This window comes from Chlorella variabilis (assembly GCF_000147415.1).
Source record: "Chlorella variabilis unplaced genomic scaffold CHLNCscaffold_24, whole genome shotgun sequence".
In the NCBI taxonomy this organism is placed as follows: domain Eukaryota; kingdom Viridiplantae; phylum Chlorophyta; class Trebouxiophyceae; order Chlorellales; family Chlorellaceae; genus Chlorella; species Chlorella variabilis.
The window spans coordinates 388786-406805 of record NW_005435064.1 but is presented as its reverse complement, the minus strand read 5'-3'; the positions used below and the strand labels follow the sequence as shown (position 1 = coordinate 406805).

Below are 18020 nucleotides of genomic sequence, written 5' to 3'. Positions count from 1 at the left end.
ATGTCCCTTCCACACCCGGACTTTCGCAATGCACCTCAGCAGCAAGCACAGCATTGGCCGCTTACCATTGTTGCAGCTATTGGTGGGCGTTCTATACACACATGCAAACGCTTCTTGCAGCTCTTTCTGCCTGCATCAGGCAGTGTGGAATGAGAGGACGGGACGGGATGCGTTGTGCGCAGCCTGCACTACACCCGTGACGGTGCGCCCTGCACTTGCAACTGCGCCCCCCCGGGGATGGCCACACCCCAGGCCAGCAGCGGGTTGCGTGCCAGCAGCACGCACTTGAGCCGCCACAGAATGTGCGCCGCCTCCTCTGCAGTGCTGGCGCCAAAGTGGGCAGTGGCGGCGTCCCGCGCCTCGCGCGTTATCTCATGACGGAGCAAATGGTGCTTCTTCTTTTCTTTTGGAAAACCCACGAGCTTTTGAGCAGCTGCAGGGACCTCCTTTGACACAGATGGGGGCTTTTCAACTGAAGTGGTCATTATCACCGCTGGCGGCAGCTCTGGCGCCGTGCGCTCGTTGGCTGCTGCAGGCTGCTCCCGTGGCCCTGCGGGCTGCTCGGTCGCCTCATCTGGCAGCTGCAACGATGTGTAGGGCGGCAGGGAACAAGTGGGGGAAGTGGGGATGCTGGAGGGTGGAAGGGAACAGTGGGGAAGAACGCTGCAGAGCGGCGGCAAGAGGCGGTCAGGTTTCCCGATGCCCCTGGTCCCACTCCGGGCTCCCCAGAGTGGGGAGTTTCAGTAGCGCTAACCTCTTCCGCATCCTCACGCTGTGCCATGACGGCTGCACCTCAGACACGCACACTGGCCATCTTTGCTGGTTGATCAAATCAAAGATGATAATCGTGCTTTCGCGCGCGAGGGCCTGCCTGCCCTGGGATGCAGACCCCCTTGAAAGGAGTCGTAGATGCAGGGTGGTGGAAGAGGGCAGATCGGGCGGGAACCAGAAGGTGGAGGAATGTGGGTGGCGGTGGCAGCCGGAGTGCACAACGGCTGGCAAAAAGGCTCGCGCCACGGTGGCGCCCCTCAATCTTCGTGGTCTGGCACTCTTTCGCGGCCAAGTCGCAACAGAAATGCTCCTAAAGGGCTAGTGAACCGTAATCTAGTCTTCTAATGCAGTGCAAGGAAATTAGAGTTGCCAACAAGGCAAAACTGAGCGTGAGTTGCCGTGAAATGGGTGTGTCAAAGTCGGTATGGTCGGGATCCGGAGGCCTTCCCCTTCTTCGCTACGCTACGAAAGGCAGGCCAAAAAGCCAGCACAGACCGCTGAGCTGGCAGCAACGGCATGTGCATCTTCACAACCTCCAGGGGGCAGAATCAATCCGCCGCGAACGGAACAAAACAGTGCAGTGAACAAGAGCGAGCCAAGCGCAAAAGTGTGCAGAGCCACAGTGGGGACGGCAAACCCCAACAACGCGCTGCAACACGCAGCCTGTGGTCCACCACGGCCAGCTGACGCGACCGCCAGCCTCCGGGCATCAGCCTCAGATGCATGCACTGTAAGTGGCATCATGCCTGGTTGGCGCCGACCAGCACCTTGCCGTCATCCAGAAACACATAATCGGGGACCTCCAGGTTGTAGGGGGCGGGCCCCTTACGGATGCGGCCCGAGGAATCGTAGTGAGAGCCATGGCAGGGGCAGAACCAGGCATTGTAGTCGCCCGCATTGTTGAGCGGCACGCAGCCCAGGTGCGTGCACACGCCCAGCACAATCAGCCACTGCAGGGTGTGTTTGGAGCGTATGGTGGGGGCGGGGGTGGGCAGGGGCGAGGAGGTGAGGAGCAGGACAAGTTGCAGCACCCCACCCATGAGCTACATGCCCGGCAGCCCTTTGAAGGCTCCCAACAAGCAGCCACGCCTGCTGCACTGAGCAGTGGAGTTGCCAAGGTAGCCCACAAGCCACAAGTGCTGGGCTCACATTGGGGTCCTTGGTGCGTGCCGAGTCGGGCTGCGGGTCGCGCAGCTTGCTGATATCCACCTCGTTGGCAGCAGCAATGTCGGCAGCGGTCCTGTGGGGTAGGCGGAAATGAAAAGAAGTAAGCACACAAGAGAGGCTGGCGAGGGTGGGCAATGGGCCAGGTGGTGAGTGAGGCCGGCGCCAGAGTCACCTGTGACGGATGAACACGGGCTTGCCGCGCCACTTGACCGTCACGGTCTGGCCGGGCTGGATGTTGGAAAGGTCCACCTCCAGGTTGGCCATCGCCAGCACGTCCTTGGTGGCGGTCATGGAGAGCAGGAACTTGAGCACCGCGAGGCGCACTGCTGCCGCGCCAATGAAGCGGCCCCCAGTCAGCACAAAGTAGGTGAAGGCACGCTTGGAGGGGTCGCCCACGGGGTAGGGGGTGTGGTTGGAGGTGTCATAGCTGCGGTGGGATGGGCAGGAGGATGGGGGCAGCCCAGTTTTCCCAGCACCCGCTCTGACGCCAGCGCCGCAGCTCTCCGCCGCCCCCCGAGCTGCCCCACCTGATAGCCGGGGTTGGGTTCTTCATTGCATACACCGTCGGCGGCATTCCCGCCGTTGCCAGCTCCGTGGAGGCCGTGGAGTAGGCTGCAAGCAGGAGGCGAGGGCAGCGGCGTGAGACAAGCCTGTGGCAAACCCAGGCGGCCCCTGCTCCCTTCCCACCCTGCTCACGTCGCTGGACCCAGGCGAGGGTCTGGCTGGCCGCTGCCAGGGGCGCCGCGCTCTGGCTTCCCTCTGCCAGCAGCCGGGGCACCAGGGAGGCGGTGGCGCGGCGCAACATCGTGCTTGCTGAACCTCTGGGGGATCTGAGGACCTATGGATGATTCATGCAAAATATTCATTTGCCACATCAGCTAGCAATACAACTTTGACATCTCATCAAAGCTAGGATAGGCCTTTTGTTGCGAACTCTGTTGATTGTAGGTGTGTCGCAGCTGGTGTGGCGAATACCACACCTGTCGCCCGGTGGCACAGCCCGCATGCGGCTGTCGGCTGGTGTGTTGCAAGCCGTGCCTTATTTTATCTCGTTTTTACTCCCGAAGTTCATGCAACAACCGCAAGCCCTCAAACCAAATTGAACAACCGATTGAATGCATGCATCGCCAGCCGACAGCTGTTGGCCTCGGCGCCCTGCAGCCGCCCCGCCGCAGCCTGCAGCGCGGCATACACCCCCTCCAGCACGGGGCGCAGGTGGCGGGCCAGCATCGGGTCGGCGGGGTTGATCAGCAGCGCCGCCTCCCGGATCCAGGCCAGCTTCACGCCCAGGTTGGATTGAAGGTCAGCAGACAACTGTTGGACCAGGCTGAGCAGGATCCCTTGAGAGAGGGGGCAGGGGTCGCACCCCAGCACCGAAGCTGCGTCAGTCTGGCTAGCCAGCCAGCCCACGGTGGACACGTCCTGCAGGCCCAGCGCCCGAGAGAAGGCCTGTTCATACTCGCCCGCCCGCAGCAGCGAGGACAGCTCGCCGCGCACATCCACTGTGGTCGCAGGGCTGCAGCAGGCAGGGTGTGTGTGGGGGGGTGTGTGGGGGTGGGGGGGGGGGCAAGGGATGTCGGGACGTCGGGGGCACAGTGCACAAGAAATGGAGTTGGGCAATGAGTAGGCACCACACTCAATTTAGGAGGAAAGTGGTCCACCCTGAAGTGGAAAGAACAAATAAACATGCCTGCGCGATTCATTTGTGCCGATTGACTGCGCCCGCAGCAACTGCTGTTGCGCTTGGAGGGATGCCGCCAGCGCCGAGTTGGAGGCCTGGGGGGCAGGCAGGAGCAGCAGGCAGGAGCAACAGCCCACGTGGATGATCAAGCTCGAGCAAGCTGGATTGGCGCAAGCATCTCCCCTCAGCTTCCCAGCCAGACAGGCCCTCTCGACCAAGGTGCTGCCCTTTCCCAGCCAGCCACGCCCACCTGCAGGTGCTGCTCGAAGCCAGCAGTAAACGTGGTGTTGATCTGCTGGAACATGGACTGCGTGGCTCCCTCAAATGCTGGCACCAACTGCTTGGTGAAGGCGGTGCGGAAGGCCTCCTGCAGCGGCTTCCCCAGCCCAGCCGCCACTGCGGGTGCCAGCGCCTTGTCCAGGCCTGCTGACTTAACAGCGCCTGCAAGATCCTGCAGTCGGGAATTGGTGTCGGCAGAACAGAGCGGTGCAGCAGTGACGCCGGTCTGAGAAGGAGAAACAAGGCAGGGTTGGCAAAATCATAATGCAAACACACATACATGCAACACAATAACCAGCATAGCGCGGGGAGCAAGCTGGAGGCCTGTTGCAACCTGCCAGAAACCCCAGCACTGACGGTCTGGATGGTCACCACACTTCCAACAGACCCCCAGCCCACCCACTCACCTTGGGCAGCGAGGTGGCCAACGCTGTCTGCACCGCGGGCACCAAAGCAGCGGCCAGCCCGTCTACCATGCCATCCACCTCGCCCCGGACAGCCTCGGCCAGCTTTGAAGGCAGGTCTTGGTTGAGGGTGGCGGAGATGGCGGTGAGCAGGCGTTCAATGTTGGCTCGCTCCTCGGCTAGGACAGCAGCCCGCTCCGCCTCGATCTGTATTTAAAAGAGGTGGAAAAGGAGGGACAGACATAACAGCGCATGATGGTAGTGACAGGCGCGGCTGGTCCACACCATGGCACACAGCAAAGCCTGACAAAACAGACTTTCGGGCCCAAGAGCTGTTCCCCATTCACCTGTTGCTTCTGCGCCTCCATAGCTGCTGCCAGCAGCTGTGCAGTGGCCTGCTGTTGCTGTGCCGTCTGCACACCAAGCTCAGCCTTCATGGCCTTGAGCAGTTCGCGGTACATGAGCGACACATGCCCCACAAACTTTTTGTGCACGCCCCCCATCTGCTCCAGCACTGCAGCTGCCACAGCCGCATCCTGGGTGCTGGCAACAGCCGTAGCTGGTGGGGCCGGCGAGGGCGGCAATGCCACCTGCCCCTCATCCCCTGTCGCCTCCCTGGCTGCTGACGGAGGTGGCAAAGCAGCTGCATTAACGATCCGGCGCTGCAGCACGTGCTGCGGCTGCGGCTGTGCAGGGCCGCCCCACTGGCCGGCATCGGTGCTGCCAGAAGCTGAATTGCGGCTAGTGGTTGCAGAGCTACTGCCTGCAGACTGGAGAAGGTCGGACGGGGTGAGAAGCCGTGGTGGCGTCGGCGCCATTACTGCTGTTGCCGCAGTCGCTGCTTGGGCTGCTGCTGTGTCGGCCAGGCGTTGCTGCTCGGTGGGGGTTGGCGGGGGGCTGGGGCACTCCTCAGGAGTCGCACCGCCTGATGCGCCCTGCATATCCATTGTGAAACAATGCTTCACCAAACAAGCGCGGATGTGGTACGTGGAACCTGAGGCTGGCAAACGTGCTGTGGCTGACATGCAAAGGCATGGGCAGGCGGACAGCTGGCAGCCAGCAGCAGCCCGCTTGCCCTGGGCTGTGGTGACTCTGGTGCATCGGCAGGCGGCAGCGGTGGGATGCTGGCCAGTAGCGGCACGACGCCTTCGATGCTGGGCTCAAGCAGCGGCGCTGGTGCCGCGTCTGCCGCCCTCGCCTCGCTGGCATCAGCCGCCACCGGCTCAGCCGCCCTCTCTGCTGCCGCCACGGCTGCGGGAGGGGCGATGCCAGCTGCTGCCACGCAGCTATTGCGAGGTGTGCCGCTAGCAAGAGCTTCTGAGGGCATGGGCACGGCAGTCGAAGGCTGCGGCTTGATGCTCAAGTCTTGGCCGTGCCGCTCCAGCAGGCTGCTGCGGCGCACAACGCCGTGCTCCTGAGGCTCTGCAGGGCAACAGGAGAAGAACGTTACCTTTGAGCGGTCCTACATCCCCTCTAATCACGCGACTATCCTTCAAGTAGGCAGCCACTCAAAACACAACATCTCCCCTAAATCATGCCCACTCACCTGGCGATACGTCCGGCGCAGCATAGCACAGCGCGGGGTCCAAGCTGTACTGCTGCACCGCCGTGGTCTGCACGCAGTTGAGTTCCACTAGCGGGCTGTCGCCCTGCTCGCCACCCGCGGGGTTCCACAAAGCAGTGAAAGACAGTATCGGGACTGCCACGCCAAAGCGAGCAACGTAATCAAACTGCAGGTCGGCACCCGAACCTGCAAGTGTGGTTGGGTGGGGATGACGTGATCACCGAAGAGCAACAACAGAAAGCCCCCAATGCCAGTGACAGCAGGGAGCTGAAGGGCGCGACTACATCAGTGGTCAAACAATCAAGTTGCTCTGCCAATCTGCATTGTGCCCTACCCGAGTAGTGCAGCGTGTAGATTGCCTTGCGCGCGGTGTCTGCCAGCACCACCAGCTGCTGGGCGGGCACCACATCCACGTGGCTGTAAAACTCCTGCTGCCCGCTCTTGCCCTCAAACTGCAGGGTTTGGAGCAGCTTCCAACTGCCCTCCAGGGAAACACTGTGCCACAGCTGAAGCGCAGCATTGTTGCGGTTGCCCGTCACAAGCGCCCAGCCCTGAGGCATGGGTAGCCAGCACACTGCGCCGACCGCAGCGCCAGCAGCAGTGCCATTGTCAGCGGCAGCAAGGATTGCCACGCTGTGGGTGGCCACCAGTGAGGAGCTGCCGCCGGGCCCCGCGGCTGATAAGGATTGCAGCTGCCACACGAGCACGGAGCCGGCAGCGCCGCCAGCAGCCAGCAGCTGGCCGTCAGGTGAGAAAGCCAGGCACGTCACCGCCTCGCCACTCCAGTCGGGCAGTACAGTGGCATCTGCAAACAGAGCGACAACAGTGGGCTATGAGATGCCAGTGCACGACTGATGCGTGGCAGGCAGGGATGGGGAGCTGGAGGGCCTTTAGCAGCGATCCAGCCAATCTTAATGCTCTTCCCCGCCGAATCAGCGCCCACCTGGCGTAGAGTTATCATCGAGGTCGAACTCCAGCTGCTCCATGCCGCCGTCAGCAGGCACAGACACAAGCAGCACTTTGCCTCCCACCCCCACCGCAAGCACGCGCCGGCTGGGCGCGTGCCATGACAACAGCACGTCTCCTGAAACACCTGCAGGCAAGTGCCAGAACATCAGCGGAGCAGGATGCAACACAGTGCTGGCAAGCACCATTAACCAGCTGACTGCCGTAACCCGACAGTCGCGCCAATGATCCCCACCCCCACCCACCCACCCCACGGTGAACCCACACACACGTACCCACCTGCTGCCGACGCAAAGCTGGCATGCAGCTGCTGTGTCTCGCGGATGGTGGCATTGTCCTCATCCAGTTGCAGGTGCCACACAAACAGCTGACCGTCATGGCCGCCACTGGCCAGCAGCACTTCGTTGAATGCACTGGACGCACTGCTGCTGCCGCTGTCATGCCCTGCGTCGGGCGAGGCCGCCGCAAACTGCAGGTCGGTGAGGGGCTTGGTGTGGCCCTTGAGAAGGGCTCGCACAGCCGAGTGGCGACTCAACACGCGGATGTGGCCCTGCTTGAGGCCGTAGCAGATGTAGCTGGGGCCGACGGCGATCTGCCTCCAGTGGTGCAGCGCATAGTCGGTGTTGATCAGCGTGACTGGAGTCACCTGCAGCTCGATTCGGACGACGCAGGCGGACAGTAAGGAGAAGCAGGTGCAAACAAGTGGGCTGTGCTTGGATGGGCTTGCACAGCACCTTCACATGCCTGTTCCTGAACCGGCGGTGCACGCCAGGAGCCAGGTGGCGGCGGCCCACGCAGCGCACCGGCAGCTGCGGCTGCGCCTCATGGGGCACATGGGTGTCAACGTCATACGTATATCTGGGCCCCGGCGGGATGCGGCGCCCCTGCGCCTGCGGCCGTGCCGCCTCTGCGACCGTGCCGGCTGCCACTGCGTGCTCCAGCGCGTGCACCGCAGAGCTGCGCGCCTCAAACTTGCTTGCAGCTGCGGCGGTCGCCACCACACCTAGACGCGGCTCTTCCGGCTCACTGCGTTTGCGCAGGAGGGCCAGCAGGCCCGCTCCTGGCACCGCCATGCCCGCCAGGGGTGCCTGCGGGGCAGTGCGTGATGAGCTCTGCGGCATGCTACATCAAGCACTGGCGTGAATGCACCAGCTGTGTGCGTCGGCGACGATCGAGAGGAAGGCGCACCTGTTAGCCGGCTCAAGGGCGGCACCGCTGTGTCTTCTTTGTCCTCAGAGCGAGAGGGCCGCAGGTAGATCTCTCTCTGGTTGATCCAAGGGGCACGAAAACACTGCCGCACACATAATCAGGCGCATTGCCAAGCGCGCTCCTGAAGAAAACAGCAAAAACGCAACTACCTTAGAGCGCCAATAGTACCGACTGCCCGGGAAGAGGCGCGAAGAGGAGCCGCGCAACCGCGGCCAGCTCGATCGAGTGGCTGGGAGAGAAACGACGATGGCACAGCCTCCCATCGGGCTCAAGGAGGTGCTCAACGTGAGTGGCGGGCTGGATGAGTTGTAGGGGCGCGCGATCAAGCACAGAATGCCGTTGGACTACTGGCGCACTCTGCCCCGCGGGCCCAGCAACCGAGTCCCCGGCCGCAGAAGCACCAGATAACCAGCCGCCAGCGGTCGGGGCGCTGGTGCTGCCAGTTCCGCGCGCGCTGCTGACCGCCGCCGCCAGCCGCCCGCATGTCGAATCCGACTGCCCTATTTCCTCCCAACCTCCTCCCGTTGCAGCTCCAGAGCCTGGGGGTGCAGCAGAATGCCATCACCTTTACCAATGTCACCATGGAGAGTGACAAGCACATCTGTGTGCGAGAGACAGGGGACCAGAGCCAGCTGGTGAGGCGGGCGCGCGGGGCCCATGGGGCTGCAGGAAAGCAGCAGCTCCTTTTCTGCCTTCCAGCCCATTCGAAGACGTTCTCATGCTGCTTGTGCCCGCTGTGCTGTAGGTGATTATCGACACGGCCAACCCCAGCGCCCCCGAGAAGCGGCCCATCAAGGCCGACAGCGCCATCATGAACCCCGTCAGCAAAGTGATTGCTCTCAAGGCCTCGGTGCCAGGCGTGGAGGGTGACAACCTGCAGATCTTCAACCTGGCCACCAAGTCCAAGCTGAAGAGCGTGCAGTTCCCGCAGCCCGTGGTGTTCTGGAAGTGGGTGTCGCCCAGCAAGCTTGGCCTGGTCACCGCTACCGCAGTCTATCACTGGGATGTGGAGGTGGGTTGCGCTCGTGTGTACGCAAGGGTGCACGGCGGTGTTGAGTTCTAAGGCCCTGCATGCCTCCTTACTGTCATGCGCTGCGGCTGGGCTGCTCTACAGCCCAATGCCAGCTGAGCAGCAGCAGCAGCAGCTACCAGGGCGATGGCGAGTGTCGGATCCCACATTCCGCTGCTGTTGTCCTGGCATCCCCACCTGCTGCCTGGGCATGTGCCCACCCGCTTCTCACCCCCTGCAGGCTGCCTCTGGCGATCCGGTCAAGGCCTTTGACCGGGCAGCAAACTTAGAGCAGACTCAGATAATCAGCTACCGCATGGACCCAACAGAGAAATGGTGCGTGCTGGTTGGCATTGCCCCCGGAGCCCCTGAGCGCCCGCAGCTGGTGAAGGGCTTCATGCAGCTGTACAGCATGGAGCAGGCACGCAGCCAAGCGCTGGAGGCTCACGCCGCTGCCTTCACCACGCTGGCGTTGGGCGGCAAGCCTTCTGCCCCTGTCATCAGCTTTGCGCAAAAAACGGCTGCCCCTGGCGGCAGCGTGGTGTCCAAGCTGCACGTCATTGAACTGGGCCTGCCAGGGCAGACGAGCCTGAAAAAGAGCGCCGAGCTCTTCTTCCCGCCCGAGTTTGCCGACGACTTCCCTGTTTCCATGCAAATCAGGTGGGCAATGTGGTTGTCCTCGCAGGCCGTTTGCATCGTGGGCTGCGACTCCACTGGGAAGCTGTTCTATGGTTGGTGGCCAGCTGGACGGCCTTGGCTGTGCACAAGACACCTGCTGTCGCCCAGCATTCTTGCACAAGGCGCCAATCCTCGCGCCTAAAGCATTCTTTCCGCTTTTGTGCGTCCTTCCTTCCTGGCAGCGACAAGTACGGCCTTGTGTACGTGATCACCAAGCTGGGCCTGTTGTTTGTGTACGACTTGGAGACCGCTACCGCCGTCTACCGCACCCGCATCTCCGCAGACCCCATCTTTTTGGCTGCCCCTGCGCCTGAGCTTGGCGGCTTCACTGCCATCAATAGGCACGCTTGTGGTGACGAGGGGCTCTTGATGGGCCTGATTGTGCTGGGCATTGGGGCTGCTGGGCTTGATTGCCACGCCTCACCCACCAGCTTGCGCTGCACTGTATCCTCCCCCTGTTCTGCAGGCGCGGCCAGGTGCTGCTGGGCACAGTGAACGAGGACGCGCTGGTGCCTTTTGTGAGCCAGCAGCTGCAGAACCTGGATCTGGCCATGGCGCTAGCGCGGCGCGGCAACCTGCCGGGTGCTGAAGGGCTCATTGTGCAGCAGTTCCAGCGGCTCTATGCCGGCGGGCAGTACAAGGAAGCAGCAGAGCTGGCTGCGCAGAGCCCGCAGGGGGCGCTGCGCACCAAGGAGACGATTGAGGCGTTCAAGCGCGTGCCAGCCCAGCCCGGTCAGACCTCCCCGCTGCTCGTCTACTTCGGCACGATCCTCACCAAGAGCCAGCTGAATGCGCTGGAGTCGGTGGAGCTGGGGCAGCTGGTGATGGGTCAGAACAAGAAGCAGCTGCTGGACAACTGGTGGAAGGTGGGCAGAGAGTGCTGGAAGTCGGGTGGCTGGGCGAATGGGCTGGTGCTGGGGCACAGCGTGGGTAGCCCAGCTGGCGTAAGCCTGCTGCGCCTGCCTATGTCAAATGCCTGCCTGCTCGTGACTACATCCATCCAGTCGGTCCCATATGGAGCAAGGAAATATCCTCTGCAGCCGATCCTCTCCCATGCATTGCGCGCACCCCCCATTCCCATTTCGCTGCACTGCTGCCCTTTTAACTGTCGTGCAGGAGGGCAAGCTGACTGCCAGTGAGGAGCTGGGCGACCTGTTCAAGGGCGCATCTGATTGGGATACCGCACAGGCCATTTACCAAGCCTCCGGCGCCAGCGGCAAGGTTGTGGAGGCGCTGGCAGCCAAGGGAGACTTTGATCAGCTGGTGCGTGCTGCTATTGCCCACGTGCCAGTTCTCTGTTGCAGCGATCGTCAGAAATCACGGTGGTCCTACGTGTTTGCTCCCAGCCGTAACACGCGTAGCTGCGATGCCGTTCTGCTGCAACCTGATTACCTGACACACTCTTGGTTCTTGTTGTCCGCCCGTACTTTTGACTCACTATTCCTTCGTTACTGCCTTGTCCGGCCTGCCCCTGGCTGCAGGCACAGTACACACGCTCCAGCGGCGCCTCGCCCGATTACCTCTTCCTGCTGCAGCGTCTCATGATTGACAACCCGGATGCCGCTGTCAACCTGGCTAAGATGGTGGCCAAACAGGTGCATGAGATGAGAAGGAGGGCCACGGGGTGTGGCAGCTGGGGTGATAATGCCAAGGACAGGGCAATGCTCACAAGAGGCAATGCAGCTTCTGTGGGGTGTCACGAGGTTGCCTTGTTTACTGCCTTGTGTTTTTTGCCATGGACTCTGTCTGCCATGGACTCAAGCTCCCCAATCTTGCACCCAACCCAACAACCAACTGCAATTTTTCACAGTGCAACCGTCCTGCCCCCCCTTCCTGCAGCCTGGCCCGCCGCTGGACATCAACACTATGGCGGACCTGTTCCTGCAGCGCAATATGGTGCGCGAGGCGACGGCCTTCCTGCTCGAAGTGTTGCAAGACAACGACCCCCAGAACGGCGTGCTGCAGACCAAGCTGCTCGAGATCAATCTCATCACCAACCCGCAGGTGGGTGCGCCACGTGGTGGTGGTAGGAGGGTGGTTGAGCAGCGCGACTTCCCGTCTGTGGACCGCCTGTCTGCCGCGTCGTTGCCTGTTCACCATGTCCATACTCACACCTGTGATGTTGCCCTGTGATGCAGGTGGCAGATGCCATCCTGGCCAACGGCATGCTAACGCACTATGACCGTCCGCGCGTGGCGCAGCTGTGTGAGAAGGCGGGGTTGTACATGCGTGCGCTGCACCATTACACTGATCTCAGGTGGGCGCTAAAGGTGCCACAGTTTCTTGGCTAAGGGCTGCGCCGCAAATTTCGCCCCTCGCATGCGTGCCCTCACATATTTTGACTCTGCACTTTTGCTGCTGATCAAACAAATCGCTTCCCTTTTCACCCGCAGCGACATCAAGCGCGTCATCGTCAACACCCATGCAATTGAGCCACAGGCGCTGGTGGAGTACTTTGGCACGCTGTCGGGTGCGCTTGCGTCTCTCTCCTGGGTATGTGGACGCACCCACCTGCTCGCCTCTGCAAACCCTGAGCCCGCTCATCTCCCTGGCACTTGCAGCCGAGTGGGCCCTGGAGTGCCTCAAGGTGCTTCTGGAGACCAACATGCAGCAGAACCTGCAGATTGTGGTGAATGTGGCCAAGGAGTACACCGAGCAGCTGACAGCGGAGAAGATCATCGAGCTGCTGGAGAGCCACAAAAGCTATCACGGCCTCTACTTTTACTTGGGCGCACACCTGGCTTTCTCTGAGAACCCCGAGGTATGGAGGCTGGACCTGGTTGAGACGCGGCCTGTGCAAGCGCAGGGCAGCAGCAGCCGAGGTGGTTGTTGAGCCATCCTGCCTGGCCTCTCTGGTGGCGTGCCAACGATCCTGCGCGATGTTGAACCGTTGCAGGTGCACTACAAGTACATTGAGGCGGCAGCCAAGACGGGCCAGCTGAAGGAGGTGGAGCGTGTGACGCGCGAGTCCAACTTCTACCCGCCCGACCGTGTGAAGACCTTCCTTATGGAGGTGGGTGTGTTGCGTCATGGACAAAGGGACCAGAGGGAGGGAGGCATTGGGGGCACTGGGGCTGTGGCGGGCATGTTCACCACCCGCCTCTCTGACCGCCGCGCAGGCCAACTTGCCCGATGCGCGACCGCTCATCAACGTGTGCGACCGCTTTGACATGGTGCCCGACCTCACGCTGTACCTCTACCAAAAAAACATGTACCGCTACATCGAGGGCTATGTGCAGAAGGTCAACCCGCAAAAGGCGCCGCAGGTTGGTACAGCGATGGTTGATTCGGTGGGATGGGTGTGGGGCGGGGAGGGACGGCTGTTACACTCCAGGGAGATACTCCATGTATATTTAGGTCCTAGGCTTTTGGCACAGATTGAGCTGCCATAGCTTTCCATCCCACCGTTGTTGGCTGCCTCCACCTAAGCACACCCTGCTCCTCGCTGTTACACTTCCATCTGTAGGTTGTCGGCGCGCTGCTGGACGCCGAGGCAGAGGACAGCTTCATTAACAACCTCATCCTGTCGGTGCGCAGCCTGATCCCAGTTGAGGCGCTCGTGGCAGAAGTGGAGAAGCGCAACAAGCTCAAGATGCTCAACCCCTTCTTGGAACAGCTGGTGTCAGAAGGGTCCAAGGTGGGTGCGGCGTCATTGCTGGGCAATCATGGGACGTTTTTGGAAACATGCGGCGCTGATTTTTTCTGTGCCCACCTGCGCCGCCTTCCTGTACCAGCAGGACTCCCAAGTACACAACGCACTGGGCAAGATCATCGTTGACACCAACAACAACCCTGAGCACTTCCTCACCACCAACCCCTACTACGACTCCCTGGTGGGCAGCTGGCCACCGCAGGCTGCCTGTCAGTGTCGCCGCCATTCTGCGGTGTTTTGCCTTGCTGGCATTACAGCCCATGTTGCCACCGCCCTGGTTGCGCCTTTTGACTGTGACCCGCAGGTGGTGGGCAAATTTGCGGAAAAGCGGGACCCCAGCCTGGCTTGCGTGGCCTACAAGCGAGGGCAGTGTGACGAGGCTCTCGTGGAGTGCACCAACAAGAACGCGATGTTCAAGCTGCAGGTGTGGCTTTTGGAGGTCGGCATTATTGGGCGGAGCAGCAGGGTCTTTTTAGGTTTTGGGAGGAGGGATCGGCGGAGGAGATCCTGCCAACTGACTGACGCTTGTACTTGCTCTTCCTGCCAACTGCAACCAACTGGCTGCAGGCGCGGTACATTGTTGAACGTAGCGATGCTGACCTGTGGCTGTCGGTGCTAGGCGACGACAACAAGTTTCGGCGCCAGCTTATCGACCAGGTGAGGGCAACAATTTGGTGTGCCACGCAAGTTGGCAGGCTGGAATTGCTTGATGCCCGTCCCACCTTGGAGTTGATTTTTATGCCCCGTCGCGCCCCCTGCCTTTTGCTGCCATGTACCACCTCGCAGGTCGTTTCCACGGCGCTGCCCGAGTGCAAGAACCCCGAGAGCGTATCGGTTGCAGTCAAGGCCTTCATGCAGGCTGACCTGCAGGCAGAGCTGATCGAGCTTCTGGAGAAGATTGTGCTCAACAACTCCTCCTTCTCCAATAACCACAACCTGCAGGTTGGGCGCCACTTGCTGCCCACGGCCTACATTCGTCGAATCTTGCATTTGGTCCGCCGCTGCACATGTCGCCGACACTGCACGAACCTTTTTGAATGAATGTCGTCAATGGTCATTGACCTCCTCATGCCTGCAGAACCTGCTCATAATCACCGCCATCAAGGCTGACAAGTCACGTGTCAAGGACTACATCCATAGGCTGGACAACTTTGATGGCCCCGCTGTGGGCGAGATCGCTGTGGGGTGCGTGATTGTGCGCTGCTGTCCATTCCGGCGCAAAAAATTGCCAGGGTTGGTTGGCGGGTGTGAGAGCAGGGACGCATTGCGCTGTTGCCGTTCACTTCTAACCTGTGCCAATGCCTGGTCACTTCATTCTGGATGTGCCTGTCGCTGCAGCTATGAACTGTTTGAGGAGGCATTTGAGATTTACAAGAAGTTTGGGCTGAAGCAGCAGGCCATCAAGGTGGTGCTGGACCACATGGAGGACTTGGACCGCGCACACGAGTTTGCCACCAAGGTAAGGGATGCACCTGTGGCATTTTGCCTGGCTTACAGGCGCATACCTGACGCTGGCATTGTTTGGCCTTCTGATGCCTGGTACAGGTGGACGAACCCACCGTGTGGAGCGAGCTGGCCAATTCATACCTGGAGCATGCACAGGTGTCTGACGCCATTGCTGCTTACCTGCGTGCTGCTGACACAACCAAGTACAACGAGGTCATCGCCAAGGCCAGCGAGGTGTGGTCTCCCCCAGCCCAACCTGTGGCAGGATGCGGCATGCCTGCCAGGTTTCCCAACCAGTCGAGGTTTGAGATGTGCAGCCTGAAGACCTCTTCATTCCGCTTTGACTCTGCAGTCTGGGCAGTACGAGGACCTGGCCAAGTACCTGCTTATGGTGCGCAAGAAAGTCAAGGACCCCAAGGTGCGGCTCCATCATCGTGCATTTTGTGTTTCTCGGTGGTCAAGCCCGGCGCCTGCCGTGCCCTGCAGCGGACCATTGTGCTTTTTTGCCTGGGCAAAGCTGTGGATCAGCCAGCAGAGCGTCATTGCCTGGACAGCTTCCCCACGCATGTTCGTGTGTGTGTGCTTTCCAACCCACTGGAACACCCTTTGAACGCATGCAAGCAGGTGGACACCGAGCTGGTGTATGCATACGCCAAGAATAAGGACTTGGGCGCGTTGAAGGAGTTCATCACCGGCAGCCACCTGGCCAACCTGCAGGCTGTGGGCGACAGGTGCGTGTGTGCTGTGATTGTTTGGAGATGCTCAGAGCAAGTGACTGGCAGTCTTGCTCTTCACTACCTCCTCTCACTTTCCATTATCAATTGCCCCTTCTCTCTTTGGTGCTCCTGGCAGGTGCTTTGAGGAAGGGTTGTATGAACCTGCGCGCCTCATCTATGCCCGCATTCCCAATTATGGCCGCCTCGCCTCCACGCTTGTCCGGCTGCATCAGTTCCAGCCCGCAGTGGACGCCGCACGCAAGGCATGTCACTTTGATTTGTCGCTGCTGCCATGCCCTTGTACGCCTCTGTCCCCAAGCTGTATTTGCCAGCCACTGGCTCCACCTGCATCCTGGCCTCTCCCTAGTGCAGGCATTCCTGTTAACTGTGCCTCTTGTTGGCGCCCTGTGCCTCTGCTGCAGGCCAACTCGCCACGCACCTGGAAGGAGGTGTGCTATGCTTGCGTGGAAGAGGGTGAGTTCAAGCTGGCGCAGCTGTGCGGCCTGAACATCATCATCAACGCTGATGACCTGATGGAGGTGGGTGGTGGGCGTGAGGGCAGTGGTAGCTCGCATGAATGCCCAGCGTGAAGGGGGCCCAGCGACTGCAAGGCTGCCACCTCTGATGCTGTCCCGGCACTGCAGGTCAGCGAGTTCTACCAGGCGCGGGGGCACTATGAGGAGCTCATCTCCCTGCTGGAGAGCGGCATTGGCCTCGAGCGAGCACACATGGGCATCTTCACTGAGCTGGGTGTGCTGTACGCCAAGTACCGCCCGGTGGGTATCCAAGAGTGGATGGCCACCTGGCGTCAGTTGTGCTGGCTGCCCTGCCCTGGGCGGCGGTGGGAGATGGAAGTATTATGGGCAGCGTTTGCCTTGCCAGCGAACACGTTTCACTCTCCCCTCCCTTCCCACTGCTCGCCACAAGCAGGAGCGGCTGATGGAGCACCTGAAGCTGTTCTCCACGCGCCTCAACGTGCCCCAGCTGATCCGTGTGTGCGAGGAGCTGGAGCTGTGGCGGGAGCTAACTTTCCTGTACGTGGCCTACGACGAGTACGACAACGCGCTGGGCGTCATGATCACGCACTCGCCGCTGGCCTGGGAGCACGTGCAGGTGGGGCGCAACAGGGCTGTGGGAAGAAGATGGGCGTTTGAATGGGTGTGCAGAGCCTGTGGGTGTATTTGCTTGTATTTTGTCCACCTGAAACACGGATACTGCACGCACGTCTAGAGCTGCTGCCGGGCTGCCAGGGCTTCCCTTCCCGTCTGAGCTGCATGCTTGGCTCCCTCCTTTGCTGCCCCGGCCTCGACTCCGCCTGCAGTTTAAGGACGTGGCTGTCAAGGTGAAGGCTGCAGACACGCTGTACAAGGGCATCTCTTTCTACCTGGAGGAGCACCCAGACCTGTTAAACGACCTGCTCAAGGTGTGCTGGCCACTCACCCCCTCCCCCAGCCCCCCCTCAACAATGCAACTCTGGTGTACCTCGCTCAACGTCTGGCGCCTGGCTGCATCTGCAGGTTGTCGAGGCGCGGGTGGACCACAGCCGCGTGGTGGACATCATGCGGCGCGCGGGGCAGCTGCCCCTGGTCAAGGACTACCTCATCAGCGTGCAGAAGAACAACCTGCTGGCGGTGAGTGGGAGGGAGTTGGGCGAGAGTAGTGTTGCATCGGAGGTGGTGCAGGCAACAGGCACCTCCCCAGATTTGCGGCTGCCTAGAGTTGCCCTCAAAGCTGTGCTGCCTGGAATGCTGCAATCTTTGCAACCTGTCTGGGCTGGTACCATCCTTCGTGGCAGGTAAACGAGGCCGTGAACGAGCTGCTGATCGAGGAGGAGGACTTTGGGGCGCTGCGCGATTCCATCACCACATACGACAACTTCGACCAGCTGGCGCTGGCTGGCAGGTGGTTCGGGGGCCTCATGCGCCCTGTGTGCGGCTGATATTGCGCCAGGCAACGGGCAGGGGCTCCGTGCGTTTAGTCTTTCAACAGCGACTTTGGGCGTGATTAGGGGTTCAGTCCTGGTTGTGTTGTGCAAATTGTGGCAGTTACACAACTCTCGTTCTGGCCTCCTTTACCCACCCCCATGCTGCCAGGCTGGAGAAGCACGAGCTGATGGAGTTCCGTCGCATTGCGGCGTTCATCTACAAGCGCAACCTGAAGTGGCGCAAGGCGGTGGCGCTGGCCAAGACTGACAAGCTTTACAAAGATGCCATGGAGACGGCAGCGCAGGTCCGGCATGCCGTCATTGCTGGCTTGCTGTGGGGCAGGAATTTGGCAGGCTGATTGGCACCCAGAACAGAGTTGGGGGGATTGCCACCAAACCCTCGTCATCCCACCCTCCATTCTCTGTCTGTGCAGAGCGACGACCGCGAGATTGCGGAAGACCTGCTGCGCTTCTTTGTGGACGAGGGGCAGCGCGAGTGCTTTGCCGCCTGCCTCTACACCTGCTATGACCTGGTCAAGCCAGACGTGGCGCGG

General features: G+C 61.1%; 4 protein-coding genes across 4 annotated transcripts in view; 1 reads left to right on the top strand and 3 right to left on the bottom strand.

The window, feature by feature from the left end:
• Positions 1 to 188: 188 nt before the first annotated feature.
• On the bottom strand, positions 189 to 781 carry CHLNCDRAFT_139338 (hypothetical protein; the record flags this gene model as incomplete). Its single annotated transcript, XM_005844120.1, has 3 exons — positions 189 to 371; positions 492 to 581; positions 755 to 781. 3 exons carry the CDS (start codon positions 779 to 781, stop codon positions 189 to 191), a joined length of 300 nt encoding a protein of 99 aa, XP_005844182.1.
• Positions 782 to 1511: 730 nt separating this feature from the next.
• CHLNCDRAFT_36997 (hypothetical protein) lies at positions 1512 to 2752 on the bottom strand (the record flags this gene model as incomplete). The annotated part of the gene is made up of 5 exons (XM_005844119.1): positions 2635 to 2752; positions 2466 to 2550; positions 2111 to 2365; positions 1921 to 2011; positions 1512 to 1721 (listed from the first exon to the last, which is right to left on the bottom strand). The coding sequence occupies exons 1-5, from the start codon at positions 2741 to 2743 to the stop codon at positions 1512 to 1514; spliced, it is 750 nt and encodes a 249-aa protein (XP_005844181.1). The 5' UTR covers positions 2744 to 2752.
• Positions 2753 to 3027: 275 nt separating this feature from the next.
• CHLNCDRAFT_54673 (hypothetical protein) lies at positions 3028 to 7905 on the bottom strand (the record flags this gene model as incomplete). Its single annotated transcript, XM_005844118.1, has 12 exons — positions 3028 to 3454; positions 3656 to 3714; positions 3870 to 4070; positions 4306 to 4509; positions 4650 to 5065; positions 5326 to 5724; positions 5849 to 6052; positions 6201 to 6671; positions 6810 to 6959; positions 7112 to 7478; positions 7636 to 7814; positions 7860 to 7905. 12 exons carry the CDS (start codon positions 7903 to 7905, stop codon positions 3028 to 3030), a joined length of 3123 nt encoding a protein of 1040 aa, XP_005844180.1.
• A 382-nt stretch (positions 7906 to 8287) lies between these two features.
• CHLNCDRAFT_139336 (hypothetical protein) overlaps positions 8288 to 18020 on the top strand; it is a gene marked incomplete at both ends in the record, with an annotated part of 10228 nt that continues 495 nt past the window's right edge. Inside the window, 33 exons of the mRNA XM_005844202.1 lie at positions 8288 to 8326; positions 8572 to 8676; positions 8787 to 9053; positions 9292 to 9710; positions 9911 to 10109; positions 10205 to 10594; positions 10845 to 10991; positions 11210 to 11323; positions 11568 to 11732; positions 11867 to 11985; positions 12122 to 12198; positions 12290 to 12489; positions 12625 to 12741; positions 12848 to 12994; positions 13195 to 13365; positions 13466 to 13561; positions 13685 to 13804; positions 13948 to 14037; positions 14167 to 14322; positions 14459 to 14565; positions 14719 to 14839; positions 14926 to 15060; positions 15179 to 15244; positions 15451 to 15557; positions 15679 to 15760; positions 15965 to 16081; positions 16187 to 16318; positions 16473 to 16655; positions 16864 to 16965; positions 17060 to 17173; positions 17338 to 17444; positions 17636 to 17771; positions 17901 to 17962. Of these exons, the coding sequence (XP_005844264.1) occupies positions 8288 to 8326; positions 8572 to 8676; positions 8787 to 9053; positions 9292 to 9710; positions 9911 to 10109; positions 10205 to 10594; positions 10845 to 10991; positions 11210 to 11323; positions 11568 to 11732; positions 11867 to 11985; positions 12122 to 12198; positions 12290 to 12489; positions 12625 to 12741; positions 12848 to 12994; positions 13195 to 13365; positions 13466 to 13561; positions 13685 to 13804; positions 13948 to 14037; positions 14167 to 14322; positions 14459 to 14565; positions 14719 to 14839; positions 14926 to 15060; positions 15179 to 15244; positions 15451 to 15557; positions 15679 to 15760; positions 15965 to 16081; positions 16187 to 16318; positions 16473 to 16655; positions 16864 to 16965; positions 17060 to 17173; positions 17338 to 17444; positions 17636 to 17771; positions 17901 to 17962 (4709 nt within the window). The remainder of the gene's footprint in view (positions 8327 to 8571; positions 8677 to 8786; positions 9054 to 9291; positions 9711 to 9910; positions 10110 to 10204; positions 10595 to 10844; positions 10992 to 11209; positions 11324 to 11567; positions 11733 to 11866; positions 11986 to 12121; positions 12199 to 12289; positions 12490 to 12624; positions 12742 to 12847; positions 12995 to 13194; positions 13366 to 13465; positions 13562 to 13684; positions 13805 to 13947; positions 14038 to 14166; positions 14323 to 14458; positions 14566 to 14718; positions 14840 to 14925; positions 15061 to 15178; positions 15245 to 15450; positions 15558 to 15678; positions 15761 to 15964; positions 16082 to 16186; positions 16319 to 16472; positions 16656 to 16863; positions 16966 to 17059; positions 17174 to 17337; positions 17445 to 17635; positions 17772 to 17900; positions 17963 to 18020) is intronic.